A 25344-nucleotide genomic window follows, 5' to 3' on the forward strand; every position below is an offset into this window, starting at 1 on the left:
AGTTCACTTTTTCCTTTCCTTATTTTTTTTTTTATTTTTAGGGTATGGGGGAGATCAGTACTCAGTAATCCTAATTCCCAGCTTCTATATTTTTCATGTAAATGCAGGCCAGAATTGCAGCTGAACTCTATAATTCTTTATTCATTACCTGAAAAAATAAACCTTATTTGTTGGGGGAACAAAAATCCCCATACAGCTTACAATGCTGGTATTGTCTCACTAAGAATAGTGTTTTTTTGGTTTTGCTTAATATGTAGACAAAACAGCTCTTCAGTCAAAAGCTGTCTTGACTCTTGAATATGCTGATATAAGCATTTCTAAAATTAGCTATAATCCAAGTACACACTTACTCAGACCATCTGACTTCTCATTATCTTTTATAAGATGAGACCAACAAAGCAATTTTATGCAATAGCTGGGATGCAGTCTTGTCATCTTGATGGTTATGGGAGGTCCATTCCTGAAAATTATGAAGACTACCTGTGAAGTCTGTAAACAGACCATCAACTCCTATCTTGTTGATCCAGTAATCATACTCTATATACGGATCTTGACTGAAGTTGAAGTGCAAGTACGAGTTCTCATTTCGGTAAGTATATGGATGCACCTGCATCATTATTAGCCATTCATATTGTCATTTGTTTAGCTCTAAAACCATTCATGGAATACACTCAAATATATTAAAAATTAAAGTGGAGAAATGTCCAACAGATTCTCATGAAACATATATGACAATGAAATCAATGAATACATACATCCACACAATCTTGTGAGAATTATCAAATCCATGAAATCATATGAAAGAAAACAAGCTTTAAACAAGAAGTTTACCTGCAGGTTATGAGCATGTGCCCTGGCAACAAGATCAGTAGGAGTTTTGATATAATTATTTACCACAGGTACCACCGTGTCCTTCCAAGGTCCAATTCCCACAACATATTGCTTAATGTAGTCTAGGTATTTATCAGATGTGATTTCCCAATATGACTGCACATCATCGTTACAGTACTATTTTGTTAGGCTTTAGAATAGACAACTTATAATTGGAAAACAACAGTAGTAAAATGTAGGCAGTATTACATTAGTAAACAATCAGATAGTACATAAATCTGGGTGAGATCAAGGGATTAATCAAGGTACAGTCATGTAGGAATGGATAATCTCCTAGGGCAGGGGTTTTTCCAATTTCAATATATAATTTAAGGAAGCCAGCATTGAGCGTGCTGGCTAAGAGTGAAAGTGGAAAGCTGAAAAATAGAACAGTGAAAATTGACAAGGTATTTGGACAGAACATAAGTCTAGATATATTCTCCATTTTCATTCCTTCATTTATTTAACAATAATAAGAAAGAAAAGTGTTTACTATTCTCCTCCGTATAAAATGAGTATAAAGCTGCACTATTTGGACTACAATTTGTTTTCTCTTTGTAGTGTATGAATTTTTAATGTCTAAAATTATTATAATATCAATCATTACTTTCACAAGTATAACAAACTCCACTAAAAAAAATCCATTTTGTTCCAAGAACTTGCAGAGAGTACTGAAGTTCAATAATCCTAATGCAGCTTCAGAGAGGCTACACCAGGGGTAAAATGCATTACGCACCTGATTAGTGTCTTGTGTTGGAACAGTAATATCATCAATTAAGAAAATCTTGGGCAAGTCTGTTTGATTTGCTATATGCACAAGTGAAGTTGGAGCAAATGACTGAATAAATGCAGGTTGTTTTAACCAATCTTTTGACAGGTAGGAACCCTTGTATCCATATTTCTGAAGTATCTCCACAAACTTGTCCTCAAATCTCTTTCCGTCTGACCATTTCACCTGTTGATTGTATCAAATTAATGAACAGAAAGCACACACAACCTCTCAAAGAAATTGGCTAAAACATATTACTAATTAGAGTAAATTACACTCCCTTCCTTGGGAAAATGGTCAAATTACACTGTGCTCACCTTTATTTTGAAAAATTACAATCTCCTCCAAAGATGAAAATGTGCAGCACTTTAGTCCATTTAATTGTAAACGACCCTCATAATGGTCATAAACAATTATGAACAAGCCTCCTAGTTCCTCTCTCTGCAACTCTCAATGTCACAGGAACCTAATTTTAAGTACCTACTATCGACTTTGGGACTTTAGAAGATGAAACTAAGTTTGGAAGACCCCTACTATTGGTTTTAAAACTTCACCCAGAATTTTCATTTCATCTTATAAAATCCTATAATCGATAGTTGAGATTCAAAACTAGGCACTGATAACACTGCAAAGATAGAAAACCTGTCCCTAAGAGGCTTGTTAACATTAAAATAGACTAAAGTATACAACATTAATCTCTCAAGGAAGGCGAGTGTAATTTTCAAAATAGAGGGGATGGAAGATTTAAGGATCTGTCAAGACCAAGTTATCAAGCATGAAATTGTAAGATTTTTTGCATAAAGCATATTCTATCAGGTGATAAAAATACCTTTTTCATACCATTTTCCTCATTCAAAACTTCCAACAATATAATCTCACCTCATATAATAGTCATTAGCCTTAATTTAAAGTAAAGATGAGAGTTTATTTCATTGACTGTACAAGATACCACCAGCACTAATCATCAGATACGTACGTGCAATAAGAATGAAGGACTCTAATATATTCTTCCGGTAGATGAATGATATATCAATAGTTTTGCCTTTTGGAACAATTCATCTTTGTTGCTACAAGTTTTTTTCCACCCTCTCTCTGAACATTTAGTCAGTTATTGGATTCTAAGGAGAAATACTCACATGCTGATTAATAAATACTGGACTCTTTATCTCTGGATATATTCCAACAACTCTGGGTGCATCCAGTGCAATGGAAATGTACTCTTCGAAAGTGATGATTTGAAATTTTCCTAAAAGAGATTCCAAGTATAAGGTTATAGACTTACAGTTAGCTACTATTTAATGCGCCAAAATAATAATAGTTTCATGTAATAATCACAAGAGAAAAACAAGTCATCAGCAGACAGCTGGAAAAAAAAAAGTAGTTGCAACCTTCCTTGTGTGTGGTGTGTCTGTATATGTATGGAGGATAAAGATATCTGAATCAAATATTAAAATCTATCATAAATTGAAAAATTTATTGATAATGGTTTTAGAAGTACCATGTAGAGAACTCTGGCAACAGAATAGTTCACAATCAATGCACGAACAAGTTACAAAACGAAAGAAAACTACACCATAATAGAACGAGGAGCTACTAGGTGTAAGTAGGGACTAACCATTAAACTGTTGATCCCTGAATTTATACCTCTGATTCACCCTCAATGACTTTAATTCCTCTAATGTGAAATCAACTGCGAATATACAATTGAGTACAATTATTTTAGCAAATTAGATTATTTCAACAGGAACCAAATTTGTTTAGATGCCATAACGGACGTTAAACACCAATATAGAGCTTGAAACATAAGCAAACCTTCAGGAATACACACCACTAAAAACAATGAAAGTTGATATGTATTTCAAGCTTATGCATTTATGTCATAAGCAGTAGACAGGAGCAATCAGATTAACCTCCTAAAATATTTTGTGAAGGAAATACAAAGAATAGCAACAGTACCAGTAAAAAAGCCAGTGATGGTGTCCCCTTCGACTTCATATGTTCTTTTACGATTAGCAAACTCTTTGTGCTTTGCAATGTCAGTAATATCATCGAGGTTAACATCATGGAAACATATAAGAACACCATCTTTGGAAGATAAGATATCAGTTTCAATGAAGTCTGCACCTTCTTCAATAGCTCTCTACAAGAGATTCATTTTTAAAAAGCTTAAGCCAAAGATGAAAATGATTGTACCTTACAAAAGTTTATGCATAATTGTAGCACGATTGCATTTGATAACAAGAATCAATATTGGCAACCAACCATCTCACCCAACAACTCCAACTGATAAGTGAACACCCATTAATGGTTTTTATATTTTTCTAACACACCTCCTTACGCGAGGTTTGAAGCGTGGATGTTACACAGATCCATTTGGTTTTTCTAATTCTACCTTGTGCTAACTTAAGCCCATTTTTTTTTCTACTTTGTGCTTACTTAATTCCACTAGAAAGTGGGGAGCAGTAAAGATCGAACCCCGTGGTCATGGAGGCTTTGATACCATAATAAGCAATCATCTCGCCGAACAGCTTAAGCTGATAATTAACGACTCATCAATGGTTTTTATATAGCTCTGGTACCTTGTTAAGCAACATCTCACCCAACAATTTGAGCAGGTAAGTGAAGGCTCATCAACCGTTTTAATATTTCTCTAACAAATATGATAACCGAAGCTTTGATAAAAGGGAAAGGCTAACTTACTACCATTTTAACCTTACTATTCTTATTACCTGATTGGTTACTCTTGGATCAATTTGAAATAAAGTTAAAAAATGAGAAAAATTAGCTGCCATTTGATTTCAAATTGATCTAACATTCATCAATTAGATAGTAAGACTAAAATGATATTAAGTATAACCACCCCCTTGATAAAATGAATCTAAAAACTAATTAAAAAAAGCACTGAGCTATTCAGTTTCTGTAGGGTCAACGGATATAATTATATGTGCAGGATAGAGAACAGGGGCATATCAGGTAAACTTCCTATACTTTTTTTTTTGGTGCATATAATTTTGTTCACTGTTCAAATTAGATATAAAATAATAAGAAAGGAATGCAATTTTTCCAAAAGAGTTATGGCCTTACTCACCATGTATGCTGGACGAGTTTCTTCAGGAATCTCTCCATTTGAACCCCGATGTGCAATGTTATATGGGCGAAAAGTTTGTAGAGGTTGTTTACTTCCATCACCACCTTTGCTGGGAAGCGGATAGAGAGGCCTTGCAGTGCACCCAACAATGAGCAATAGAAATACAATAGGTGCAAAACCTGTTAACCTTAGAATTATTACACCAACTTAAAGAGATATTTAGCTTGAAACACTACAGGGAAAAACAATTATTTGCACACAAGCATGAAAAAACATACATCCCATTTTTATGCCTACTTTTTTAATTAGGAAGTGAAGCCTGATAAGATGCGCCAGCTATAAATATAGTACTGATGACTGATAACATCCCAGAAAGAAATTGAAGGAAATTGGTACGTCCAGTGATAAATGGCAAAGGCTCATTGATTAATTAAGAAGCAGTAATAGTTCCACCCAAAAAAAAAAAAAACTTCGATTCAGGAAAAAAGAGAAATCCTCACTCAGATCAATAGAAACAAAATATGAAAGAAGTGGATGCCAAAAACATACAAAAAAAGGTGAAGACAGAGAAACACAGATTCTTAAAAGTAGATAAGCCTTACAAGGCGAGGAAGCCATGGAGATGGTTGTGTTGTGTTGTGTCCCTAACCAAGTCCAATCTTGTCTGGTGCAATTTTTGAGTCTTCCTAGGAACGGTTATATACTAATTGATTACTATGATTATGTTAATAAATAATTGATCAGAGTCGCTCTCTTGCCTAGGATATTATAGTTATGGTTTCCGCGAATATTCCCCACATTTTGTGTTTCCTATTGTCAAACTATATTATTTTCCTTTCTTTCAATATCACAACCTAAAATTATATTACAATTTTATATTTAAAACTTCTTATATCGTGTTGTCAAAAACTCTAAGCCGAAGAATATTTGCTTAATTTTTTTTTGAATAATTACGGGGGCATTTGGTACAAGAAAATTTTTTATTTGTTCGAGAATCTCGATTTTTTAAAATATAATTTTTGCATTTAGTTTATGATAATATCCAAAAATTAAAAAATTTTAAAAATTCAGTTTGCCGAAAATTTTGAAGAATTCCGCGTATCAAACGCCTCCTAGTGAATTAGTATTGTAAACATAATGGACCAATATTTTTACAATCAAAAAAATTTATTATCAACTCATTATCAATTATCATTAGATCAATATTTTTTCTTTCTTCGTAAACTTTTAAATATTTTTTTTCTTTGATTCAATAATAATTAAATAGATAATAAATTGATAATAAATTTTTTTTATAATAAAAATATTCCTACTCGTAAACATAATAATTGAACTTGTATTTATGTAACTTTTGACTAACACTATTTCTCACTCATGTCCCAGCTCGCTCTGTAAGACACCGACACAATTTTTTCGGTGAAATCATGTTTAACAAATTTAATTATATTAATAATTATATAAACCATTAAATTTATTAAAATTTTTTGTGTGTGTATGAAATTGAATTTGTCGATTCTGTTTTTAACGAGAATTTAGGCATAATAATCACTACTAGTACTTGCTTTGCTTTGGGTGGACCATATGAATTATTAAAGCTTTGTGTTTAACATAAATGTATCCGTTGCGTTTTACGGAATACAGAAAAGAAAAAAAGGATCGAGTAGGTGGTTCAGTGCTCTTGAGTTTGGGTATTTGATATATAAATAGATAATCGATGCTATAATGGAATATTTATGTCTTTGACAATACGACACAGAATAATTTATTGGAGAGTTGAATGCCATAAAATTATTCACACCTAAAATTCTTCGCACCTCATCATTTATAATCCCGTTATTGCTGTAATGAACCTGTGTGAAATGAGATCCAAAATTTGACAATACGACACAGAATAATTTATTGGAGAGTTAAATGCCACAAAATTATTCAGACCTAAGAATTCTTCGCACCTCAGCATCAGGCTTGGCCAAGATTTTTTAATACTTATAATGAAATAAATCATTGAAGTAAATTTATGAATGTCTTTTTCAACAAGACTTTTATGTAATATAATAGGTGGCACGCCATTTTTCATCGTTTATCATGCCGTTATTGCTGTGATGATCCAATATGAAATGAGATCCAAGATTAATAATATGACAACATAATTTTTGGAGAGTTGAACACCATTAAAATTATTCAGACCTAAGAATCCTTGCACCTTAGCATGACAACATCAGGCTTGACCAAGATTTTGCAATACTTAATAATAAAATAAGAGGAAAAAGAAGTATCCTTTTAAATAACACAAGCTTGTGTCTTTTTAGGTGTTTTACACAAAATATGACCGGTCGTACTTTTTGTAAATCTAAAAAGTTACTTTTTTTTCTTTTTCAGATACTTTTTTTTCTTTCTCAATCTGAAAAGTTAATTTTTTTTCTTTCTGTCACGTCGCTATGTGTAAAGTGAAAAAAAGCAACTTTTCATATTTACATAAAATATGATCGGTCATACTTTGTGTAATTCACTAAAAGGACACAACTTATGTTCTTTAAAATAACACCCACTAAACCCTAAAATAAATCATTGAAGTAAATTTATCAATATCTTCCTCAACAATACTTCATAAATAAATCAGTCAAAGTCCAAAGTAGCATAACTAATTATAGATCGGCATAACTATCTAAAGGGGCGTTTGGTACACAGTATTCTCCCAAATTCTCGAGAAATTGAATTTTTTTAAATTTTTAATTTTCGAATATTATTATAAACTGAATGTAAAAATCATATTTATGAAAATCAAGATTTTCGGATAATTTTTTTTTTTCCTATTCCAAGCCTAATGTTGTGGCCTTCTCCAAGAGATGCCACTCCAAGAGAAGTCCAAAGTATCATGCCTTCTCCGATAATGTGCATCGTGGCCTTCTCCAAATACATAGGGGCTGGTAATTCACTCTCTCTGTTCAACCATATAAACTGATTGGTGGAATTGAACGAAGTTATAAAAGTAACTTACATTTAACAATTTGAAATATATAAAAAAAAGTTTTACTAATCTCATGACGTGGAAGAGTAATTTTCTCCTACCATAGATATAACCATAAATGAATCCCACTCACTTATAAAAAACAAAAAATAAATTATACAAAAATTGATGGATGTATAAAAAAGAAAACTACTCTCCAACGACATGAGAGTAGTTTTATTCATATAAAAAATATGTTTGAATTTTATTCAAAATGTATTAATAGTCAATTTATTTAACCAAATAAAACAGAATTTTAAAACAGTCATAATCAATTTGATTATAAGACTTAACCACACTAAGTATCCAATTTATTAGCAAACCTGTTCAACTGTACTCCGGTCTAGTTTTAACGACCCTAACACTAATTCGAAAGCTGGCAGTGACACTGAATTGAAGGATAACAAATTGGATAAACCTTTTTTTGAAGATAAGTAAGGATTCTTTGCTTCCTCTAGAAATTCTAAAAGGGGTGAGTGATAAAGGGAGGTCCATCTCATCCATTAATCTAAAATGAGTTAGAACAAAGAGTGATGTGTTTCATGGGATTAGCCACTTCCTTGCCACCAGCATGCATCACAAATTCTGCTGGAGAGAGGAAGCTGCCATGGCAGACACATACAATACACACTTGATCTCTCCTATAATTGTATAGAAGCCCTTCTATTCTCTTCCCATTGGGGCCATCTCCAGTAGTAGTCACGCTATGCATCTGATATGCCTCCAGCATATATATAAATTTAATCCAAAAAAAGAAAAAATCTTGATCAATCCCGGATAAAAAGGGCTAGAATAACTGATAATTTGATAAATCTCAATCAGAGATCACGCAACTGATTTCATTTTGCTTTTGTAGGAAAACAGGACAAAAAGAAGCCCAAGTTGAAGTTTCCAAGCTGAAGCCCCACGCTACTAGCGTGGAACTCACGCTAGTAGCGCCAGAATTAAATTTCATCCCGAGACATCCACGCTCACAGCGTAAAAACTCACGCTAGTTGCGCCAGACTTTCTTGCAACCCACGCTCACAGCGTGGGAACCACGCTAGTTGCGTGAACTTCCAGAACTGTGAACAAAACTCCCACGCTATTAGCGTGGGATCCACGCTAGTAGCGCCAAGCTCCTGTATCAAGAACAATACTCCCACGCTATTAGCGTGGGATTCACGCTAGTAGCGCGGGAGGCACGTGGTGATTTTTCAAGCTTATATCAAACTATATCAGAGGGAGATTGGACCAAGAGATATGATGAAGATTTGATCAAGATTTCTACACAAGGTCACAAACTCTATAAATAGAGACTCAGACCTCAGAGACAAACAATCTTTGGCTTGAGAGAATTTTTGGAGGCTCACGCTGGAGATCAGGATTCCGAAGGAGTTGAAGACTGAAGATCATTGATCCTTCTTCTTCTTCTCCTTCTTTTTCTTTATTGTTCTCATGAATTCTTTTTATTCTTTTAATTTGTTTAAGCCAGCTATGTCTGGCTAGTTTGTTTTTGTAGTTAGGATCACGAACCCGATGTAAATCCTTTATATTTTCTGTATTGATATTTTATAAGTTATTTAGATAGTTTATTTTTTTCTACCTGGTTTAATTTTTCATATCATGTTTAGAACTGATCACTCTAAATTATAGGGCTTTGAGGGTTAGGATTCACAATAGACATATTGGGGTTTTAGTCTGGACAAGGGTAGAATAACAATTTGTGTATGATCTAGACATAAGCTTACATAAATTGCAGACTCATAATTCATTTGCTTAATGCTTAATTCAAGAAGGATTACTAAGACATTAGGATTCTGATTGGGTTAAAGGGTTAAAATCACTAAGACATTAGGGTTCAACTATTTTATAGGGAAATAATGAATTGTCAGAACAAACGAAGTAATTGATTATAAAATACAATATAGGAATATAAGGGAGGATCGGAGGTGAAGTGCATCCAGGCTACATCATTTATACAAATTTCTATCAATATTTTATTACGTTCTTGATTAATTCTTGCATGTGTTCAAATTTAATTGTTATTAATTATCTGTTTTAAATTTAATTATTTTTAAATTTTGTTTTGAAATTCCAAGATCAATTACTTTCACAACTCAACCCAATTTTATTTTCCAACTTAAGGGGAATAGTTAAACTAGTACTTGGTGCATTAATCCTCGTGAGAACGATACTTTACTTATCACTTTATTACTTGAAACGAACGGTATACTTGCCGATTTCGCAACACCATCTCTCTCACAAACTCCATTGCATCACCTTTAAGATTGGGATTCACTTGTTTAAGCTTTTTGGCTGGACTCTCAAGATTAGTATCAAAGGGAAGGTGTGACATTTCCTTAAGCATTGCTTTTGGGGAAACCTTGTAATTATTTTCCTGCATGGGTGATGTATGGACGTTGGAACTAGCTCTTCCTTCAGTATAAACAACATCAGCAGACAATAGAGTTAAGTATCACCAACGAAAGAATAACCTGTAATATTATTATAATGTATCATGAGAAACGTTCAATCAAAATCCAAATGCAAGTAATTTCCAAGCTAAACTTACGTTGATGGATTTAACAAACTAGTAGAAATATACTTAGCTTTAATTATTGCTCTACTCCATCATATCTTAATTCACAAGTGCACATTCTACATGATTGATGAAGTAGAATAAACAATCATACAGAAGTTATCTCGACATTATAGCCAAATGAGAACCAGTGGCGGAGCGAGACCAAAAGTTTAGGTGGTGCCAAAAAATTTTAACATATCAAATTATGAAAATATTTATTGTAATTACACAAATTAATCTGGAAAAAAATTAATTATGAATTCTAGCATAGTGATTTAAATTATGTATTAAATAATGTCACATAACATTGAAAATTCAAATGAACAATTGTCAATAATTATATATCAAAGCAAACATATAAAAAGACACTAACTTTTCCAGTAAAAAAAAAACACAAGCACCTTCTTAAAAGCACAAAACACTAAACACATTTTTAATAGATATACAAATTGCAGAGGCAAGCGCCCAAGCCCCAAGCCAAGTAGCCAACCACAGCCATTGCTATTTCAGTCAAAGCCTCGTAGGAGCAAGCAAGTTGTGCAACAAGTTAGACGAAAAAAGGAGCAAGACACAAGGTTGTAAAAAATCTGATTGCAATTGTAAGTCACAAATTAGGGTTTTGAAAGTGATTTTAATTTATGGGTTAGGTAAAAGGGTCTGGGTATTGGGTTTTATTTTTCTGATTGAAAAACATAAATATAATTATATTTATTTAGGTGGTGCCAAATTATAAATTTAATCTTTGTTAATTATATATTTATATATAATAAATTAAAGAATTTAAAACAAGGCACCTACTGGCATAAGTGTGGCTACGCCACTATTGAGAACATATGTTCCTATTTATGTATTTACTTGCAATCAAGCCACCAGTGTTTCAGAAGTGAAAAATGTCTAAAGGAAAAACCTTTGCAAGGTTTTTTAAGCTTAAGGAAATGCAGTTCTCCAAACAGACCTATTTTGATGCAAAATTACCAATGGAAGCTATGAAGAAGTCATGTACAGAACCACCACCTAGATTCCCAAATTATGAATATTTTTGTTGAAAATGACTTATACTTCGCATTCTCGGACCGTAGAGGCCTGGTACGGTTGTAGGCCTCTGACTTATTGTATTTTATTTTTCTTAGTAGTTTGGGTTTGGGCACATGAATAGCTTTTGTTAGGATTTTTAAATCCTATTTATATTCCCCTTGACAACTAACTGACTTGTAACGAGTGTCGATAAGGAAAATATAGTACAAACAAGCTAGACATAGCCTACATTGGATGAACTAGGGTAAATTGTTGTGTCAATTTCTCTTCCCTTTCTCTTTTCAAATCAAGATCGTGTGTGTGATTGGGTCGATTCCAACAGTTTTAAATTAAATGCAAATATCTTTTGAGACAAATTAAGCGGGGAAATTAGTAAAATTGGAAAATGTTAAGTTTTTGTTTATGATCATTATAGAATAAAGAATTCGGATGGTGGTAATCAGTGCTAAAAGTGGCATCCATAAAATTGGGTTTTCATGTAACGAGAAAGTAAATGAACCTTGTTTTGGAGGATACGAAATCATCAATATTAGTCTCAAGTCTTGACAGTTTTGTCTAAGCAAATTTTGGTCTTGCAAGGTTTCCCCACACTATTTTAGTGTAAGAGTAATTGTTGCTTTAGGTATTGAGGCTGCCCCTCCCCATGATTGCTTTCCATTTGAGTAAACTAAGAAGTCCTATTTTTCAGGAGTTCCAATTTCCAACGAGGTTCACATTAGACAACCTTGGCAAAGATAAATCTTTCCATATACAATCTCAGGCAAAAACAAATCTTTCCCCATTTCATCCCTAAACAGAATAGTAAAAGAACTGAACTGATGTAAATAATTTGAAAATAAATTGGAGGGGGAAAAGAAAATAAAGAAGGCGAGGAAAATAGCATTCAAAAGAATGAAAAAAGTTTCATTTTTTTTAGCAAAATAAGAAAGTCTAAGACTTGAAGTGAAGGGAGGAGGGATAAGATAAGGTGCAAGGAAAGGGGGATTAGTTGGGATTCAAGTATAACCCTAGATCATAGATCAAAAGGTCTCTTAAAGAGACTTCTACCTGGGAATTTTATTTTTTTACAAAGCTCCTGTGTTCTCATGTCATATTAAGTAACATCTTCTGTGCCATAGACACAATAAATTGTGGGACCTACTACTTGTTAAAAAAGTAAAAGAAAATAACACAAATTTCAATACCTCACAACATGACCCTCTCTAACAACATGAGAAAATAATTTTTCTTTTTTTTAATCTTTTAAATGCTATTCAAACAGAAACACAAGGTTTTTTTTTATTCTAACATCCTACCACAATCAGCAAGAGTATTAAAGACTTCTATTAAGAGTAGAGCCGACAAAACGGGCTCGGCTCGGTGGGCCAACCCGACAAACGAGACGGACTAAGTTTTTCAACCCATCTCAAAAGCGGGGCGGGACGGGGTCATTTTTTGGCGGGTTGATGGCGGGCATAAGTGGTCCGAGGCGGGTCAGCATAAAATAGCTGGTGAGCCAACCCGCCCAATGGAACAGGGCAGGCTAAGTTTTTCAGCCCACTTTCAAAAGCGAAATGGGAAGGGCTGACTCATTTTTTGGCGGGTTGATGGCAGGGTGGGGCGGGCCGCCCACTTTGCCACCTCTAATTAAGAGTGAAGAAATTCTTAATTAATATATTTACAAATTTTTTATTTACAAACTCTTATAAACTACACTAAGTATGATCGGTGATACTTCAATCAAGAATGTATGATCGATCATACTTAATGTAATTTGTAAAAAAAAAATTATAAACGGATACTTTTATCTTAATGTACAATATCATATCAAACTCAATTGAGTAATAAACAACCAAAGCTTAACAAACAAACGAAAAAGAAATTACCCTCATGCAGTGAAACCGAAGAAGGATTTGCGAGCATGTTGAGTTTATCAACTGAGTGAGCAAGTTGCTAAGCGCCGGCTGGAAACGGCGGAGACACCGCAAGGGACTTGTCTGGTTCTGCTGGTGCCACCCTCCGCAGCAGAAACCTATTCCTAGTCTTCACTCTTCTCATTGTCTGCAAGTCCCCAAACCTAATCAGACCCTTCACAGCCTCTAGTGGCAGTGAGCAAGACCTATCCAGAGATGGAACAAAGGGAAGAACATTATCTGCTCCAGCCATTGTTAATGACCTTGTCAGCCACTTTTCCTCTGCATTTTGACCGCATGGTGAAAGCTTCAGAGTGAGGTCTATCTGCTCACACTTGTTGGGTAATTTGGTTTTGTTTGGTTTCCCAGCAAAAACAACACCCTGCAAAAGACATAAAAAAAATCTTGCTAGTTTAATATTACTTTCTACCATGAATAAGTCAATTTGATCAGCAGTTGTTGTTTTTTTCTTCTGGTTTATCACCTCCATTGAAAAAATCCTTGAACAGAACAACACCCTTGAAGAATGTATATCTCTGAAAAAAGAACATGAACAAACAAGTTAGACATAAAATTTGGATGAGTGGTGGTCACCTTAAAATGTTACAAAATCTACCATACCGGATGAAAATTGCACGAACTCCCTCCCCAAAAGGAAGAAGAGTACTGAGGATAAATTATAGAAGATAGCGCAAAAGAAAAGGTAAATAAAATAAGGGTTTAATTGAAGATAAATATCTCTTATTACATACACATAATATAATGTAGCCATTATTTATTAAAAAAAAAAATAATGATAGGACACTTTTTTATGTGAAAATATCATAAAATAGTTATTTCATATAGAATGAGATAACAATTTTTCGTAAAGTCAAAATCAGAATGCAAGCTCAAATTTTGTGGAACAAATGTCACATCCAGAAGTGTTAGTTTCACATCCAGAAGTGTTAGTTTTGAACTATAGGAAAAACAAAGAAGAGAGCTGAGAGGGCTTGGCAGGAACTATACATATGGTTCATTCCAAAGGGAAATACTACTCTCATTTTACATGAGGTAGTTATCTCATTTTCTATCACATCAAAAATCGCACCCCTTCTTTTTTTTTTTTCTTTTTTACTTTTTAATGGTGAACCCCACTTAAACTCTCTCTATAACATGAGATAATACTCTCATGTAACATAAGATTAATATTCCCCCATTCCAAAAGTAGCAAAAGATAAGGGAGTTGGAAAGAATTTTTAAAGAAGTGAAGGATACAAAGGGAAGCCCATTTTTCCAAAAATGGAAAAAGGACCACCTAAGAAAATAGGCCCGGATCACGCTTGGCGAAGAGTAACAAAGAGAGATAAAGATGGAGAGAATTTATTGTGGTCCGGGACCATCATTTTTTAGGTGGTCCCTTAGTGTAAATGGAAGGATAAAATTGAAAAAGAAGAAAAATAACAGGAGTAAAATGGGAAAGAAAAAATTAGTGTTGTTAGAAAGAACACCAAATTATTAGGTGATCCTGGAGCATATTAAATATTTCCATAAACATGAAGAAGTGGACCTGAGATGATTGAGACATTTCTTGTTCATGCTTTTAAATACAGAGTGCAATTTGACAATGCTTTTCGAAATTTCCACGTGTTAATTAGTAGGGAGAGAGGTTCATGTATCTCGGGGAGCCCATAAGTCTTTGTTTGGAAATTTAAAAAAATAGGAAGGAAAAGAATTCAAAAAAAAAGAAAAATAAAGGAAATAGTGACCAAAATGTCACTGTTCATCAACTTTTTTACCTAAATACCACGCGAACAGTCTTATTTCCCAATCTGTCACAGGGGCGAGTTCGCTACTCGGTGTAGCGAACTCGGTTTGCTGACGTGTCACGTTTTTAGTGGACACCAAGTTCGCTACATGGGGTAGCGAACTTGGTTTTATGTAGCGACCTTCAAACTTTTTTTTTTTAATTTGGTACTTGTTATCCACTAGAAATGTGACAAATCAGCAAACTGAGTTCGCTACACCGGGTAGCGAGCTTGCCCCGGTGGCAGATTGGGAAATAAGACTGTTCGCGTGGCATTTAGGTAAAAAAGTTGGTGAACAGTGGCATTTTGGTGACTATTCCAAAATAAAAGATATTTTTTTCTCTTATTTAAGAGTTAAAAATTCATCTCATATCCTTTAAATTTGAGAATCTTTGATATTAAAGGCTAGAAGTTTTGAGGGTTTTACAAAAAAAAGTTGATTAGTTTTCTTATTTTTTAAGGGTAATATTTTTCTTATGTTACGTAAAAAAAATATTATCTTCTATACTCACATTTTTCAAATAGAACCCACAAAAAAATTTCTCTAATTTTTTTCTCTCTTCTATTTATTGTTTGAGTAAGAGATAATACTTTTCTTATGCAACATAAAAAAAAATATTATTTTTTTTAAACTCATAAATAAAAGAAAGATATAAATAATTTTTTTTTCCTTACTTTCTTTCTTTCTCAATTATTACTCCCAAACATAACCTAAAACTCCTGTCACTGTCTTCTCCTACGAGGTTACTTGTTAATGAGCCTGAACGAGGGTAACAAGTTATTGTCAAAAGATGTTGAGGGTAATAAGGTCAAGTTCAATTGAGCCAAAGTTGAAGTGACAAATTTTTAGTGGGTTGACAAGAAGTTGTGGCTCAGAGTACACGTGAATTGTAGATGAACTTGTTTATAGATAGAGTACAGTTTTTTTTTTTTTAGGTAACTGATAAAAAAATATGGTCTTTATTCTTTTTCTTATAAAAAAAATATTCATATTAGTTTTTTTTAAGAATTAAATTGGATCTTTATTGAATTTCTGAGAAATTCTATTTTTAAAAAATTAAAATTATAGATGGACCAAAAATTAATTTTTTTTTGTAAGAGACAAAAATAAAGATCATCTTTTTTTTAGGGATCCAAATAAAATTTTAGTCCTTGTAGATTCGTGTAATAAACACTAGGAGAGTACCGAATTTCGTACTTTCCTTTTTCACAATCAGTAAATTTTTATACCATTTCAAAAGGAAACATCGGGGGCCGTTTGGTACGCGACATTTCGTAGAATTTTTGAGAAATTGAATTTTTTTAAATTTTTGAATATTATTGTAAACTAAATATAAAAATCATATTTTTGAAATTTGAGATTCTCGGACAAATAAAATTTTTTTCTATACCAAATACTTAAGTCCTAATAACTTGCCAGTTTGGGAAAAATGTACCAACTACGGTGGTTCTGAAAATTCACTCGTAATCAATTGCCTCTGACCAGGGTTGGGAGAATAATAGCTCCACCAAGACCCAAGCAACACAGAACTGTTGATGAGAAGGGAGGTTGATAATTTGAATTGACGGAACAAGATATGAATTGAACATGAATGTGAATATAAAATTAGGGTTTTACATTTATCAGACCCAAAAAAAAAATTCTTACATATACATTCAAGAAGAGATAATTTTCTAATGTGGTCCGGGACTAAATTAAAAAGTCATGATCTTTCGCAAATAATTCTCATTTTTTTCTTGTTTTTTTAACAAAATTCTCAATTTGTCCCCACTAAATAACACAAAGACCACCTACTCGTGGAGCATGGAATACCTCTTCCAATAATAGATAGAAAGTGAAAGGATAGAAGAGCAAAAAAATTATATGGATCCTATCTCTTGAATGTGTGTGTAAGACTTTTTTTTTAAAAAAATAAACAAAATTTAAATTTAAAAATATATCAAAAAAAATTATATGAATATGATTCGTGTATTTTATGATCATATAAATAATTTGCCAATTTTTTTTTGTTTTTTATTAATTTGCCAATTTTTAAGTATGTTGTTTGTTATATGAGTTGACAATCATATAATACTACTAACTAGTAAACCTCAAAATGTATAGTTTTTTTTTTTTTTTTTTGAATAACCAAAATGTATAGTTTATTATAAAGATTAACACATACAATACAACACAAATAACTTAACTTATAAAAATAATTAATGCGGGTATTTTCATATTTGCTTGTTGACTCATGATATTTATCAACACAAATATGATATAAATTTGAAAATAGATCAACTTCAATACTAGTTTTTCATGTCGTATCTTTGTGAATAAATTAGGTCAAAAATTGCCAAAATAAATAAATAAAATATTTTTTTTATCTTTTTAATGTGGCTAACTTATAATTTACTTTTAGTAATTTTTCAGAATAATCAAATTTTAAGTTTTTAGATTAAAGCCGTGTTAGGTTGAAGTCAAGTGGGCCAGATTAAGTTATGACGACGCGTGACAGGCAAATAATTGAGCTGAATGAAATGAAGATGGGAAGGGAGAAAGACGTGGATTTTTACTTTTCATAATTTTGCTTTTTTGACCGTGGCAACGAGGTGATAAACTTTTTTTTTTTTTTGATAACATAGGTGATAAACTTTCGACTTTGAATAATTTGACGTGCCATTACACCTATGCCATTAAACGAGGGTACTAGCATTACCCAAGAAAAAATTCTTGAGACATGAGTCAGAAAACTTCTTAGTTTAGCTGTATTTCCATGATTAATATGTGGGATATTATTTTTATGAGATAATTTATCTCATAAAAAAAAATTATAGATAAAACTAGTTAAGGAAAAGAGAAAGAAAGAAAACAAATAGACTTCACCTTTTTTTTGTGTTATATGAGATATTTTATCTCATACAAAATGAAAAATAATATTCTCTTAATTCTTGGCAGGTGTCTTCAAGATTTTGAGATTGCATATAAAATTGATAAATTTTGTTTACTTTTCTCATTTTAATATAAGATATTAATGTTTCTCATGTTATAAAAAATAATTGTATATCTCTTACATACATATAAAAAATTGCATGGCCCGTATAAAGCCATATGAAGAGAAATAAAGAAATCACGAGTCTTATACACTTTTTACTTTTATATATGTAGGAGATAAAATTATCTTGTATAATATGAAAAATATTAATCCCTTAAAGGAATATAGATTTTCTCTTCTTTAAGTTATAACTTTAAAATTTGAGAAATATTACTCTTCTTTTACATGAGATAATTTCTCTCATGTTCTTTTACTTCGCTTTTCGCACCCCACCTTTTTTTTTTCTTGTAATGGTGGGATCTACCTATTTTCTCTCTACAACATAAGATAAATTATCTTTTGTAAAAGAAGACTAATAAAGTCCTTAAAATATTTTGAAATATTGCGAGGGTATAAGAGTTAAATTTTAGTCTGAATTAATTTTGCGGAGTGTATGATTAGCATATCACATATTATATGTTTAATAGATTAAATTGTAAAAAGAATTGTAATATTTGTGTATGTTTAGATTAATTTATTAAAATCTCATTCAGAAATCTTTTAGAAAAGAAAAATGAAATTTTTACTAAAAATTAATCTAATACAAACATCAAATTCACTGTAAAGACGCAAAATTAATCAAACCAACAATGTATAATTTAAAATATTGGGTGCACCTTAGCGTCTAAATGTTAATGATGGAGAAAGAAATAGTTTTATTAATAAAAGTATAGAGCCACGTCATTAGCGTCTAAATTCATTAAAACAAACCTTTTTCATAAAAAGCTCTTCACAAAATATAAATGCTGCTTTAAGACTAAAATAATTATTTCATTATTTAAAAAAAACTTAAATATTAAAGGGATTTTTTTGTCATATAACATAATATAATGTGAAGAAAAAAAAATTGAAATTAAAACTGAAAATGAAAGCCGCACACAGTCTATTCTTCATTCTAGGGATTTCATCAATCGATTAAAACTAGATAACCAAACTAAAAAATCGATAATCAAATTAATCAAAAACCAAAAAACGGAAAGAAAGAAAGAAAAATTCGCATATTCTAATTGGATTGAATCATTTTTTTGATTTTGTTGGTGAAAATTGATCCAATATATTATGTGTTTATTATTTTTAAAAGTTTGTGACTTAGAATCTCGTTATTTTGTAGATTTTGAATCTTGGATGTTATTGATAACAAATTATGTTATTTTAGTTTTTTTATTGTCTATTAATTTATGTTAACACTTTATGAGTTTTAAGACTTATTAGTTATTTTAGTTTGAAGTCTTAAATTTTTATTTTGATATAAATAGTAATTTGTATGGTCGAAATTTTAGATTTTTAAAAAATTAAAATTAAACTGAATAAAATTAAATTTAATCGGATTGAATTTAAAAAAAATTCAAAATTAAATGAATGATTAAATAATTAAATCAAAAGAATTGAATCAAATATTTTTATTTTAAAACCGATCTATTTCGGATTACGAACACCCTAGCTCATGCAACCATTTCTAAATCTGGAGCAAATGGTGAGAGTTCCTAGGTCATCCTAGTTATTTTGTTGCAGATAAATACAACTACATTCCAACTCTATCCTCCTTGTAGCTTCCCCAAAGCTCGAGGGTTGCAATACTCTATATCGTAACTAAAACAGCCTAAAACCAAGTATGAACCTTTTTTTATATATAATTAGCGAACTTAATAGAATTGACTAGTTAACGCTCATCAATAATAGCTGTGAATTTGTCTTTAGCGTCAAAAAAAACAACTAGAGATAGAGAGAAATGATATGCCGTACATACCACAGGTGTCTCACAAAACTGAGTAATAACGGTGCTTTGTTCCAGATCACTAACGTGTTGAAGATAATATCTGGAAAAACAGTTAGGTAAACACGCACAAACGCATGGTATAGATAAGATAAATGAGATGTACAAATAGGAGATGAATATCTTAGTTCTAAAAACTCTCATCTTTGGGAAGCGGGGGATACCCTTAAGTAAAGGTGAGAGTGAGTTGGGATGTGTCAAACTTAATTCAAAAAGCTTTAAGTCTACCTGAATGAATTTTAATTTGATGTGCTCCAATAGCATAGTATGAATTTAACTATTAGCCTGACTCATTTACAAGAAATAAATGGTCTGGTCTGATTCGTTAGCCTGTTAATTTTTAACTTTCAAACAGAACATGAATTCACTTCACAAAATACTCAAATTTTGTTGTTAAAACAAAAATCACAATTTCAACGTTCAAACAAGATCAAGAATCAGAATAACAACTTATCACAATCTGTATTTAAATCACTTTCAGAAGCAAGATGCTTAAACTAAATAATATATATTTCATCAGATCCCACAAATCAATCTATACTATATAAATTGAAATAACTACATAAATTCAACAAATGCATCATAATGATTGTAGTAGCCAAAAATTTCTCATCATCTTCTCTCCTCTACAAATACAATTCCAAAGTTACATAAGTTGGCAAACAATTTGTAAATGTAGAAAAAAATTAAAAACAAAAAATCTTTTTATACCTTTTATTTTTTCTTCAAACCATTTTTTTACGTCACTCTCCACCTTATATTAAAGCTTGGAATATATCTTCAGCCAAGCTACAACGATATGCATCAAGAACTCTTCCTCCAATACTAATTGTTAATTCTGATGGTACTATAGAGTTGGTACAGATCTTATGTTACTCCTAAAGGTAGTATTGGTGGGGGATCAAACCTTGGTCCTTCCACCGCTTACTCAAACTCACATACACCAACTGAACTATTATCATTTGGTACTAATATGAATAATATTATTTTATTTAATTAAAATAAATAATGTGACATAAGTCAACTTGTAAGCTTATAAACCTATGACCTACTTTCTAAATAATTTTTTTTAAATGTCCGAGCCTGTTCTATTTGACTATATGTAATAGACTAAGTCTAACCTAATATAGGCTAGGCCGTAAACCCTTGTAGGCTGAGCTGGCCCACTTTCACCCGTAGCCTTAGGGTAGAGATTATGGTCTATTTAATTGTGTTATGTATTTTTTGTTAATAAAATACATATTTTATTTTATTTTAAAAGTTCAAAATTAAAACACATAACAAAAACAACTCAAATATGTTCTCTAAATTTGATTCTAAAAATTAAAAATAATTACAATTTTTAAAATTATTTTTACAAAACAGGTGTTATTGAATAAATCTTTTTATTTAATTTTTTTGAAAATCAAAAAACTTTTTTAAAATACAATTCAAACAGACCCTATAGCTTTGGTTTTTCGTAGATAACAATAATAATAATAAAATCTCAACTTCCTAGTAAATATGATATTTTTATTTGGTACAGAAAAGATTAGACCCTAATCCTTAGAGCTTACTGCAAATAGTACGCGTATCACGTAAGTGCGTGAGAGCAAGAGAAAAACTAATCTTGACCCTTGACCATCTATATATCATCCTCTCGTTTCAAACTATATATATTGAGTCAATGCAAAAATGCGGTAATAGTTATTTCATATCCAAAACATCTGAGCACAAGGAAAATGTGCACATAACATGACTAATTCGGACAAGTATTCTCACAGCTCATCAATAGGCTAAAACTCATTTCAGATTCAGAAAGAGAACATACACCAATACGGTTTAAGTACAAAATAGCAGCTCACTACAGACAAATTATTCTTCTACTTTCAAATTGCCATAAGGTCACCATAATTTCGCATAAGCACTATTGATCCTGCAAACAATCCCACAGCACGCAGCAATTTCTGCAAGGAAACAACAAAAAAGAGAGTCAACAAACATTCTAAAATAAATCAAGCTTCAAGATATAATCATTAATTAACATGAACAAATACCTATAAAAATTAAGTAAAAAAACACTAAACAGCCCATTAACCACACACAATCTTAGGAACGGCAATTCCTCTAAACAAACCTCATGAGTAACCTTATACAATACTCCTGGATAATCAATTTCTTGCGTTCAATTGGCTATGCTGTAACTTCCACAATAGTCACAAATCATGCACACTGTCATATGAGTTTCCAAAGCAAAACTGATCACAACCAATAATGTTTCACATAAGAGAACACCCGAATTCCAGTATGAAACTAAAAGACAACGACTTTATCACTAAGGTGCTGGCAATAAGAAGAGGATCAACGATCTCAATACGTATAAGTAACATAGCAGGAGGCTAAACTAAGTTTAACAATTTAAAAACAGGATATTCGAGTTTGATAAAAGAACTGAAACTTCTCCATATTACATTGATGAATAAAATGGCAATCCACTATTGCAGCAAGTAAAGGCTACCCATATCACAAGAAATAAATTTTCAAGCTTCTTCCTTCTCGCAATAAAACGACACAGTTAACTGTAGTTTAGAAAGGGGCTTGCGATTTTCATAAGAAAATTGTAAAAATTCAAAAAACAAATATTGGGGCTATTGCTCTCACTCTTACTGTTTCACCGAAAAAAAGAGGGGCAATTTGATCTGATGACATAACAAATCAAACTACGCACCGTAATGAATCAGACATTGTATATTGGGGGCGAATCGAATACAAGAGTACGGAAAGAGAGATTACCACATTGAAGGCCCATTTCTCTTCGTCATGGATTTGAGAATTCACGAAATCTTTGAGGTACTGAATCGAAATCACAGAGTCGGCCATTGATATGAGATGAAAAGCGAAAAGCACCAGAATGAGAGCTTCGAAATTTAGGGTTGGGGTTCTGGGTTTTGAAGACCACGATAAGGGTTTATATATTTTGCTGACTGGCACGTGCACACGTGCCAAAAAAGAACCTAAAAAAAAGCACATCACTTTTTTTTTCTTTTTTCTTTTTTCTTTTTCTTTTTTTTGGAGTTACTCAACCTTAATTATCTCTTTGAGACGAGTTGGCTCCCTCCGGTATCCCCACGAGCTTCGACTCTTTGAGCCGGCTATGGGACTAATCCGGAGTGCGGGGGAACAGTGATGGCTAAAGGTTCAGCCCCCTCCCCAAGAATACATTCAGCGGAAATCGAATACATATCCAACCTTTTTTCTTTTTCTTGCTGAAATATGAATATTTTTGTCTTTAATGTTTCCATCTGCAGATAAAAAAGAACCATGGTTGGCAATATTTTCTGTAATTAATTTTGGAGAGAGGTCTCGTTATTTTATCAATTTGATTTAGGGGTGTATTGGATTAGGATTTTAAAATATTTTTTTGAGATAAAAAATCTTATAGATTTTAAAAGATTATTTAGAATTGGAGGGACTTTAAAGACTTTTCCAAAAGAATTTTTTTACAATTAAGATTTCATAAGATTGGATTTTAAGGAGTGTATTGGATTGAGATTTCAAAAGATTTTATTGGATTATTTTTGGACAAAAAAATCCATTGGTATTCAATTATAATTTTAATGGATTAAAAAAAAGTCATGTGATATTCGATTAGGATTTTAACAAATTATTATCATCTACGATTAGAGTCCAAATCCGTTGGTATTCATTCAAGATTTTAAATAATGAAAAAACAATCCTGTGGTATTCAAAAATCTTATGATTTTAATGAATTTTCTATTGATGTGGATTTCGTGAGACTTTTTAGTAAGAAATACAAATAAAATGACTCTCTCACAATCTCACCCAAGGAAGCACGAACACTTGTAAAAACAGGAAGAGTCGGGTCCGACACACTCCGACACACTCCGACACGGCGACACGCTCCGACACGGTGTCGGACACGCTGTTGACTTTTTCCGACACGTTGACCATTTCGACACGCGAATTTGACCGTGTCCGACACAGTCAAATGGCATTTTCGTAATTTTTTTAATTTTTTTTTTAATTTTTTTTTTAAAGTTAAAATATATTAATAAAGCTTCCACCTGATCATATCAATTTTATCTTTTTGTCTTTTTTCCCCTTAAGTAGATAAGAGATCATCTCAGCATCATTGTTGTCAATTCCTATCACGCTCTTGTTGTTTCTTCTTCTCTCTGATCTCTCTCTAATATGATTTCATCTCTCTATCTGATATTAATCATATTATATCTCTCTCTCATACCAGTTCTTATTTTTTTTTATTAAAGCTTCCATCTTTATAACGTGTTGATGGGTATTATTAATTTAGTTTCATTTTTTTGTTAAATTATTTAATATTAAATGAAATATACACTATACAAATTAAAAATATTATTTAATATTAAAACGTGTCCCAACGTGTCGAAATCCATAATTTTTTAGGATTGACGTGTCGGAGTGTCGTGTCGTGTCGTGTCGTGTCACGTGTCGCGTGTCGTATCGGTGCTACATTCTCACCCTAACTCCTAGGATTTCTTGAGATTTCTCCATTGCAGTATTTTCATCTTCCTTTGGCAGGTTGACCTGCCCGAAATCGGGTTCCGCCATGGGAGCTTCGTCAAAATTCAAAAATAGTATAATTTTGACCGATTTTCATCACTCAAAAAACCCAGAAACAACGTACCAATGAGATTTTAATATAATCTATCTCAAAATAATATATTTTTTAGCTATTTTTGAGAAATTTTGGAAGTTTAAAAAATGATTTTTCAAGCTATGGGTCGCGATTTTTTTTTGTAACAAAATGTGTGATTTTTGTATTAAAAACAACATAAAACAGTGGAAAAATAACAGGGAAACTAAAACCCTCAAACCAATTTTCGGTTTACATCAACGAAAAATATCAATTTAAAGAAAGATTGAAACTTTCATAATATAAATCCTATATTTCGTAACAATACATTCATGAATGAAATTCCTTCACTATAACGATTTCAAACAATTTTTGTGTTAATAGATAACTAAAAACTTGTTTTTCAAAAGCTCTAAAACAATTTAAGGTTTCAATGTATCAATTGAAAAAAAATTGAATTTTTTTCTAAACTTTCATGTAATAAAACCCAGAAATTTAGATTCGTAATTTTTTTAGAATATTCAATGAAAATATGCATATGATATATGGTTAGAAAATTTTCATCACATTGAACAAAAACCCCAAGATTTTCAAGATCAATTGCAAAAAATTTCAAACGAAATTTTATCAAGAACTTGAGGTTCTATATGCAAATTTAGAATTATTTTAATAATTAAAAAAATTGGGTCTTATACATAGTTTTGATACCAAATGAAGAAGATTTTCAACCCATTGGTCAAATCCAAGAACATGAACGAGAAAATGTTAATGCATGGAGGACTAGTATAACTTTAGGTATGTGAAGAGCTGTTGCTTAGTAATTTTGAATGTTTATTAAAAATTATATTATATTTTACTGATTGAGAAAATTATATT

General features: G+C 31.8%; 2 protein-coding genes across 2 annotated transcripts; both read right to left on the reverse strand.

Annotated features, from left to right (window-relative positions):
* Positions 1 to 124: 124 nt before the first annotated feature.
* On the reverse strand, positions 125 to 5444 carry LOC133308336 (glycerophosphodiester phosphodiesterase GDPD6-like). The gene is made up of 8 exons (XM_061508950.1): positions 5330 to 5444; positions 4728 to 4906; positions 3596 to 3779; positions 3255 to 3329; positions 2776 to 2885; positions 1607 to 1825; positions 832 to 987; positions 125 to 607 (listed from the first exon to the last, which is right to left on the reverse strand). Exons 1-8 carry the CDS (start codon positions 5343 to 5345, stop codon positions 371 to 373), a joined length of 1176 nt encoding a protein of 391 aa, XP_061364934.1. The 5' UTR covers positions 5346 to 5444; the 3' UTR covers positions 125 to 370.
* Positions 5445 to 21505: 16061 nt separating this feature from the next.
* On the reverse strand, positions 21506 to 22768 carry LOC133308352 (mitochondrial import receptor subunit TOM5 homolog). Its single transcript, XM_061508973.1, has 2 exons — positions 22629 to 22768; positions 21506 to 21802 (listed from the first exon to the last, which is right to left on the reverse strand). The coding sequence occupies exons 1-2, from the start codon at positions 22713 to 22715 to the stop codon at positions 21725 to 21727; spliced, it is 165 nt and encodes a 54-aa protein (XP_061364957.1). The 5' UTR covers positions 22716 to 22768; the 3' UTR covers positions 21506 to 21724.
* Positions 22769 to 25344: the final 2576 nt, after the last annotated feature.

This window comes from Gastrolobium bilobum, unplaced genomic scaffold (genome assembly GCF_033153095.1).
Source record: "Gastrolobium bilobum isolate Gb01-03AN ecotype WA unplaced genomic scaffold, APGP_CSIRO_Gbil_v1 utg10772, whole genome shotgun sequence".
Lineage (NCBI taxonomy): Eukaryota > Viridiplantae > Streptophyta > Magnoliopsida > Fabales > Fabaceae > Gastrolobium > Gastrolobium bilobum.

Bases quoted from the DNA above. Each gene is read 5' to 3' on its own strand.
- LOC133308352 (XM_061508973.1), bottom strand. From the start codon at position 22,715: ATGGCCGACTCTGTGATTTCGATTCAGTACCTCAAAGATTTCGTGAAT. The intron at 21,803-22,628 runs GTAATCTCTCTT...GTTTCCTTGCAG, and splicing joins AGAAATGGGCCTTCAATGTG to AAATTGCTGCGTGCTGTGGG.
- LOC133308336 (XM_061508950.1), bottom strand. The intron at 3,330-3,595 runs GTACTGTTGCTA...GTATATTCGCAG, and splicing joins CATCACTGGCTTTTTTACTG to TTGATTTCACATTAGAGGAA. The intron at 1,826-2,775 runs GTGAGTATTTCT...TACAATCAACAG, and splicing joins CAGTATTTATTAATCAGCAT to GTGAAATGGTCAGACGGAAA.